Source organism: Hippopotamus amphibius, chromosome 4 (genome assembly GCF_030028045.1).
Source record: "Hippopotamus amphibius kiboko isolate mHipAmp2 chromosome 4, mHipAmp2.hap2, whole genome shotgun sequence".
Lineage (NCBI taxonomy): Eukaryota > Metazoa > Chordata > Mammalia > Artiodactyla > Hippopotamidae > Hippopotamus > Hippopotamus amphibius.
The window spans coordinates 185,423,599-185,431,592 of NC_080189.1; the positions used below are offsets into that span (position 1 = coordinate 185,423,599).

A 7,994-nucleotide genomic window follows, 5' to 3' on the forward strand; every position below is an offset into this window, starting at 1 on the left:
TGTGCCTGGACCACCTCGTGGCGACAGACCTGTCGCTGTGTCGTCTCCTCCCTTGTCTGAGGTTCCAGTCGACCCTGAATCCCGAGGACAGGCTTGTGCAGGCGTCCGTGTGGAGTGTAGCGTTCCTGACGGCCTGGAAAGGGGGTCGGGGTGCAGTCAGAGTTGCCTAAAGGAAGTGGCACTTAAGCGTGTGTTAGCTTTTGCCGGCCGTGAAAGGGTGTTCTCTTAATATTTTACTTTGTGAAGAATGCTTTTTTTTTCTTTTTCTTTTTTCTTTATTTTGGCTGTGCCGTGCAGTATGTGGGATCTCAGTTCCCTGACCAGAGATTGAACCTGGGCCCCCTGCAGTGGAAACATGAAGTCCTAACCACTGGACTGCCAAGGAAGTCCCTCTGTTCTTAATTTAAAAAGACATCCTAGATGTCAGCTTAATTCCGGTGTCCCGTTGTTGGTAGGAGCGCATGACCCAGCCCTTCCCGCAGTCAGTGAGTCTGCAGGGCCAAGCGAGAGCACCCTGTCCCCAGGCCCCTTGCTGGCCTGGGAGACCGGACGGTGCGAAGTGACAGACGGTGACTTAAGCCCTGAAGTGCACACGCAGGAGGCCAGTGAACGGGTGCTCTGTGAGCAGGTCCCCTGGTTGAGGTTTATCCACTCAGTGCTCGTCTCTGCCGTTTACCTCACCTCCTGAGTCCTTTTTTCTCGTAGAATCCCCACCTGCGTTTAGGCTTCGTTTTTATAGAAACGCTACAGTGGCTGAGTGTCGGTCTCTCTTCAACAGTGGGATCGTGCTTGCTGCACCTGGCAGAGGGGGCTTGACGTAGGTCAGCGTCCTGCTTTGACCCCGTCCCCTCATGACAGATGGCAGTAGCGTTTCCCTGCTGTCTGAGGAGCGCCTCTCAGAGAGTGGTTGGGCCTCGTGCCTGTGTGTGCGTGTCTGTGCACGTGTGCGCCCACGTTCCCTCCTGCCCGCCGCCCGCCTGCCGCCTCCGTGCTCCTGGCTTGTCGTTGGGGGCTTTGCTGTCATTTCAGACTCTGCGGTTCTGCTCCTGAGAGCGTCTCGTGCCTCTGTGCCCCTGTCCCGGGGGCGGGGGCGTCTTGGAAGTGATGAGCGGCTTGTCCTTGCCGCTCACTCCGAGGTCCTCCGAGGAACTGCCCCGATTGTTCAGGGTTTCGTCACCTCCCCTCTTACTGGCACTAGTACTCATATCAGCCTAGCGTGTCGTTTTGTCGTTTGAGGACGTGGAAGACGAGAGCACAGTCGCAGATGCTCATTGTGGGTGTGTGTGCTCCCCAGAAAGCAGACCCTGTGAGCTCACTACCCGTGCCTCTTGCCAGAGACGTGTATAAATAAAGTGGTATCGGTGGAGAAAGAAGTGTTCCTTAGGGAAATCATCTTTACTTTTTAAATGCTAGCTAATATCAGGGTTTCTTGGAAAGAAAAGGAAGATTAACACTGTACTTTTACCCCGAAAAAGTTACCCAAGCCTACGTGTTTGTTCCTTCACGGTTATTAAGAGCCAGCAAAGGTGCTGAAACCTCGGTGTTTAAAAATAGGCTCCCAAAAGGAGAAGTGAACTTGGCAGGCCCCTGGGGCTCTCCCCTGCGTGGCCTGCAGCCTCAGGGGCGGCCCAGCCGTCCACAGCTTCAGGGGCTAAACCACCCAGCCTTCAGGAGCTTTGTTTCAAAAAATGCAAATTCTTTTCAGAAGCGAAAACCCTTTAGGTCCCTGGCTGCTTGGAGCGAGAGGGCAGGCCAGTCCAGGGCCACCACTGCTGGAGCACCAGGCCCACACCTCCAGTCCCTGTCACAGATGTGCTAGCCACATGTTTCTGGAAAGGGGATTTCTGAAGCATTGAAATCCAGCCTTGCTGTTGACGGCCACGTGTTTGTCAGCAGGGTTTCTCTGCCCCAGTGGACATGGGGCGCATTGAGGGAACAGGACCCCCCCCCCCGGCCCCACCCCACCATAGGCAACGGCCCCTTGGCTTCACCCAGGGCCTGAGGGCCCGCCTGCAGGGCCCTGTCCTGCTGCCAGCCCTGTGCGCATGGCCCGGTCTCTGGAGCAGGTGGCAGTGTGGTGGCAGCGCTCTCCTGGGACCCAGGCGGGGTTCTGGGTGCTCTTTGCAGCCACAGAGACAGGGCGGCCCCTCTGGCCTTTGACGCCAGCATGGTTTGGCCCTGCTGGTGGCTCAGCCCTTTCAGGGATGGAGGCCTTCAGACAGGACCGATGGGTGTGACTCCAGCCTCCCGAGCTGAGATGCTAGGACAGAGGGACGTGGGGGCTGTGTGCCCTGCAGTTGGCGGGTGAGGCCTCTCTGTGCCTTGCTTCCCTCCTGGAAGTAGGGGCCTCGGTCCCTGTGTCCCCTGAGACGCCTGTGGGCCTAAGAGAAGATGCCCCGTGAGAGCTGGCACGGGCTGCCCTGTTCCTGACCAGCGGGGGTGTGATGGTCGTGACACAGTGCCCGCAGTGAGTTCTAACTGTGTTCTGCCTTTCTGACACCCTTGATTTGGAAGCGAGTAATAGACAGCCAAGCAGAGAAGCTGAAAGAGCTGGACAAAGAGATCCGTCCCTTCCGGCAGAACTGGGAGGAAGCAGACAGCATGAAGAGCAGTGTGGAGTCCCTTCAGAACCGCGTGACCGAGCTGGAGAGTGTGGACAAAAGCGCGGGGCAGGTGGCCCGGAACACAGGTGAGGGCTGGTGCGCGGAGCCGCGTGTGTCTGGGAGGGCCCGGGACGGGTGACGCGCCTCGGCCCAGGGCCCCAGGTCCGCGGTGTGGCGGCTCCGAGGTAAGCAAGGCGGTGCTGCCTCAGGACCGTGCTGTCTGGTCACAGACGGCGTGCCTGCTGAGGGCGGCCAGCTTCCTGCTGAGATGCCTGCAGCAGGGACAGACGCCCTCCCCTCCGTGCACGGAGGCCAGCGTGCAGCGTGAGCGAGGGGCGGCCGCCCAGTGGGGCAGGCCTGCTGGCCAGGGTGCTGCAGCCCTGCTCGCGAGGGCCTGGGGGACAGCAGGTGACCAGCAGGCAGCAGGGGGCCTGGCCAGCCCAGCAGCACGTCTGATACCTAGAAGCCCCCGGGCCGCTGCTTCCGGCCGAGCGAGTGTTCTGGATCTCTGCATGAGAAGGATGAACGGGGGAGATCCAGGTTTATCGGGATGCACGTGGGGCCGGGTTAAGCCGGCCAAGGACCCGGAGTGGAGGGAGGAGCAGCTTAAGCTCTGACAGGGCGCAGGTGACCCTGAGCACGGGGGCTGGAGGGCAGGGCACGTGAGCCAGGGGGCGGGCAGCCCAGGTGCCGCCTCTCGGCGGGCGGTGGCCGTGGGTCCTGGGGACCCCGAGGCCTGCGCTTCAGGTCTTTGGCGGGGCACGTGCCCCTCCCCGGCAGCCACAGCGAGTTCAGGCCGCTCAGCTCCGATGCCAGTGGGGGTCGGCCCTCCAGCCCCTGTGATAGTGACCTGTATCCGGCCCGTCTCTCCCGCCTGCCGCAGGCCTGCTGGAGTCCCAGCTGAGCCGGCACGACCAGATGCTGAGCGTCCACGACATCCGCCTGGCCGACATGGACCTGCGGTTCCAGGTCCTGGAGACCGCCAGCTACAACGGCGTGCTCATCTGGAAGATCCGGGATTACAAGCGGCGGAAGCAGGAGGCCGTCATGGGGAAGACCCTGTCCCTCTACAGCCAGCCTTTCTACACCGGCTATTTCGGCTACAAGATGTGCGCCAGGGTCTACCTGAACGGGGACGGGATGGGCAAGGGCACGCACCTGTCGCTGTTCTTTGTCATCATGCGCGGAGAGTACGACGCCCTGCTTCCCTGGCCCTTCAAGCAGAAAGTGACGCTCATGCTGATGGATCAGGGGTCCTCCCGGCGGCATCTGGGAGACGCGTTCAAGCCGGACCCCAACAGCAGCAGCTTCAAGAAGCCCACCGGGGAGATGAATATTGCCTCCGGCTGCCCAGTCTTTGTGGCCCAAACTGTGCTGGAAAACGGGACGTACATTAAAGACGACACCATCTTTATCAAAGTCATAGTGGATACTTCGGACCTGCCAGACCCCTGACACGTCTCTGGGGAGGCGGAGTGAGCAGAAGGCAACTCCTCTGGGGGGTTTGAACCGGCCGTCTCCACCGAGGTCCTCGCGCTCAGAAAAGGACCTTGTGGAACGGAGGAAGCAGCAGAAGGCGGCCTCGGGCTGGCGGGAGGGGCCACGCGTGAGGGCACACTCAACCCGTTTCCTAACAGACTAGCAACACTTCACTCTGGAGGTGGTTTAGCCTCCGCGAGATAAACACTGCTGTCAGACAAGGTTTTCGTTTTCATTTTTAAAGATCTAGTTAATTGAGGTGGAAACATATATGCTAAAGAAAAGAACCATGATTTCTCTTCCTTAAACTTGAACACCAAAAAAAGGAAAACACACGCGCGTGCGCGCGCACACACACACACACACACACACCTGGGGATAGCTGGACATGTCAGCATGTTAAGTAAAAGAAGAATTTATGAAATAATAATACAATTCTGATATATTCATTCTAAAATTCAAGAGTGCAATCTTGTTTCAAATATAGTATATTGTCTATTTTTAAGGCCTCATCTGGTCTCTTTTAATAATTTGTCAGAAGACCCTGAAGTACACCTAGGTCTTTTTTTGAAAGTCTCTAAATTCAGAATCATTTTTTAATTTAAAGTTCTAAGATAATTGTTAACTGCAAACATTTTATTTTAAAACGTTGACAGACTGATACTTCTTGGAAGAAAATGTAAACTACTAAACACTGGTTATCACTTGTGACAGGAAAGAGAATATCCAAGCCGTGGTCATTTCTCGTGCGAAGTGCGGCCGTCACGGTGCGCCGTGGCGAGTGGGCGCCGCTTCGCGTGGTCACGAGAGGAGACTCGCTCGTGGATGCTGTGCATCACGCTCACGTGTATAATCGTTCTCACCCTAAACTAGGGCACTCGCTGAACTCTGGAGTTCCGGACAAGATCCTGTAGGCTTTTAAAGTTCTGCCCCCTGTGTTCAGACAAGCTCTCTACTGCTGACAGCGCCGACCTTCCGCGTCCGGTGTCCGGGGGTGGGCAGGTGACCTGTGCTGAAGGAGGCCACAGCAGGTGTGTTTCTTCATCCTGTCATGTTGCTGCATCTGTTAACAGCCTTTGTGTAGAGGTGGTGGCATACTGTACATGTGCCTTAGATGGGACACGCTGCTTCTCGACCCCAGCTTTGTGTTCACTGTAACTCCAGAAGGTGAGGGTTCGGCCAGACTTTTCTCTTGACCACTAGACCTTTGCCTCTTCGAGGGCCCTCAGACAGCCCTGTACCTGCTGAGGCAGCCGGGCCCCGTCGTCGGCTTCTGGAGCCTCCACTGCTTCATCATCCCAGGTTCCAAATCTCTAGGCCCCAAAAGCGAGCCGCCAGGTCCGAGCGCAGGCAGGGGCGGGCGGAAGCTGGGGGCGCCCACGCTGCCCGCCTGCCGCGGGGCCCGCTGAGCATTCCAGAGGCCGCCGCCCTGGGGGCCTCCAGGCTGAGCCACGGGCGTCCCGGGGCCGCCCCTCTCTCGGGAAGGGTGGTCTTGGGGCGTGCGGTCCCAGCCTGCGCCTGCCCGGGCGGCGTCTCTCACCCCGTTTACCTTCTCTCAATGGTCCAACTGTGACAGGCGGGGCCCTGCTGCCGGCCCCGCTGTGCACCACGCTCCATGGGTGCTCTTACCACTGACGGGTGCTACACGTGATGGGTGCTTCTTAGGCAAACCAGTGTGTGAGAACCTGAACCGCCGCATCTGTGCCACTCATCCAGGACGCGCCCACGGCTGGCCAGCTGGGCCGCGCGCCTCAGACTGCCTGCCTCGGGGCTCCCCGTGGCCGCGCGGGGACGGCGGGGCGGTGCCCGGTGGCCCCGTGTCTCTGGTGCTGCCCTCCGCCCTGGGTGTGCCTTCGCCCCAGTGCCTGCTGGAAGCACCTCCTCGCCACCGCCGTCCCCGCGCTTCCATAAGTGACCTCATGGGTTCCGAGCAGCTGCCGCCCGCCCCCCCCCCCCGCCGCCGCCGGCAGTTAGAATGCTTGTCCTCATCTCCTTTCCTTTCCCATCCCCCCACCCAGGAATCGCTTTGAGGGCGAATCCGTGTCATCGGTTCTGCCCAGTAAGGAGTCGCGTGTCCCCGCACACAGAGGAGGGCCTGCTGCGGGACCGCTGTCCCCTCGAAGGTGCCCAGACCTCCCCAGGCCTGGACCCGGTTCTGCCCTGGAGACCCCGGGGGTGGGAGGCGGCCCGCAGTCCCCTCCTGGCCTCAGATGGCTTTCCGTGGCCAGGGCTTACCAACAGGGACCGCCCCGCAACCTCCTCCCCCTTCGCGAAGAGTACAGACAATACTCACGAATTGAGGGTAAGCAACACCCTGGTCTGGTGGGAAAAAACCAGCGTTCTCTCCCCTGGGTTGGACTCCTTTTGGGGGTGGGCCACCTGGCAGCACCCCGGAAACATCCGTCCCTTGGTGGGGGGACTTCCCCAGTAGCTCCTCCCCGTGGCCGCCGCCCAGGAGCCCGCGGACCCGGCTTCATTGTCCCCCAGGAGGAGGCTGCGAGGTGGCAGGAGCTTCCGTCAGCACACACCTCCCTGGTGCCCGCGGGCCGTGCAGGGGAGCGGCCCTCGCGTGGCTCCATCCTCACGTTTGGTGCTCCCGCCACCGGCCAGCCCGCCCTCCCGCTGCCAGGGCCCCAGCACAAGTGACGGGTGTCGTGTGCACTTTTCCGTTTACTCAAAGTGACAAATTCCCCACAGAACACAACCGTCCCAGTGCTTTAGAGGAGCCCACGCCCAGCCCCGCGCAGGGTAGCCCGCCTGCTTCCGGGGCGCCTGTCGTGGACGTGAAGGCTGGCTCGTCCGCCTGCCTGCGGCTCTCTGGTCGGGGCGGGGTGGTCAGTGGCCGGTGGCCGGGTCGGGGCCTGGCCCGCGGTTCGGGCTCAGCGAGCGCCAGGCTCTGGCTCTGCGGCTGGACCGGCCCGGGCGGCTCACCTGGGCCTTTTCTACAGGTTGGGGTTTTCAGTTTCCCAGGTTTGTCACTGACTCAGAGGAGAGGAGTAGGGATGCGTGTAAACTGTGGAAAGACCTGTCCCACGAGAGGGTGGCACCAGCCCCCGAGAGCGCGTCAGGCGCGGTCACTGTGCAGGTGGACCAGAAGGCCGCCGTCCGCCCCACCCCGGCCCGGTCCCGGAGCCCAGCTGCCAGCCGAGCCCCTCCTCCCGCTCCTGTCACCTCCCGCGTGCTGGTGGCCGGCTCCACCAGGCCCCTCAGACACCGGCCAGGACGGGGCAGCCCCTCCCCAGACAGCTCTTCTCCTGCAGGGTCCCCAGCCGCCTGTCGACCCCCGCCCCCCCCAGCACTCTCAGTGTCGTGGGGGTGGTTACCTGTGGTGGGCCTGGCATCCTGCAGTCCGTGGGCAACCTCGGGGGAAGGAAAGGGCGGCTGGACGAACCCTTAAACACAGCAGGGCCCCAAGGGGGTGGGGAGAGAGGCCAGACCCCGCGTGCACCCTGGGGGCCACACCACCTCCAGCCGCCAAGGCCCACTCCTCCTTCCCACCTGCACACGGAGGAGTGACCGTCACCCTGTGCTGGACACAGACCTTTCCGGCCCCAGGATCTCTGCCTGGCTTCGCAGGCTTGGGCAGGAGATGAGATTCTTCCTGGGGCTCCTGCCCACATGTCCGCCCTCCAAAACGTGTCCCTCTGCTTGCGGTAATTATCCGTGCTGGAAAGGGCTCGGGCAGAGCTCTGAAATGCTGTTTTTTAACGTCTAGTCCAGATCTTCACTGATCAGGCCGCCGAGGAGAGCTGGGGGGAGTTCCGGGAGCTCCTCTGCATCTGTGACACGATGTAGGGGGGGTGGGTGTCTGTCACCCAGTCTCCTTCTCAGCCCAAGACCACGGTTCTGCCTTCGGTTTGCAAATCTCAATAGTTCTGTTTTTTCCAAAGTAGAACGTGTCCACTAGGGTCA

General features: G+C 60.8%; 1 protein-coding gene across 2 annotated transcripts in view; it reads left to right on the plus strand.

Annotated features, from left to right (window-relative positions):
• The window catches only part of TRAF3 (TNF receptor associated factor 3), a 111,493-nt gene extending 104,656 nt beyond the window's left edge, over positions 1 to 6,837 (plus strand). For both annotated transcript variants that reach the window (XM_057731943.1, XM_057731944.1), the window contains 2 exons: positions 2,515 to 2,689; positions 3,487 to 6,837. In XM_057731943.1, coding sequence (XP_057587926.1) covers positions 2,515 to 2,689; positions 3,487 to 4,058 — 747 coding nt within the window. In that variant the 3' untranslated portion in view covers positions 4,059 to 6,837. The remainder of the gene's footprint in view (positions 1 to 2,514; positions 2,690 to 3,486) is intronic.
• The last annotated feature ends 1,157 nt before the right edge of the window (positions 6,838 to 7,994 follow it).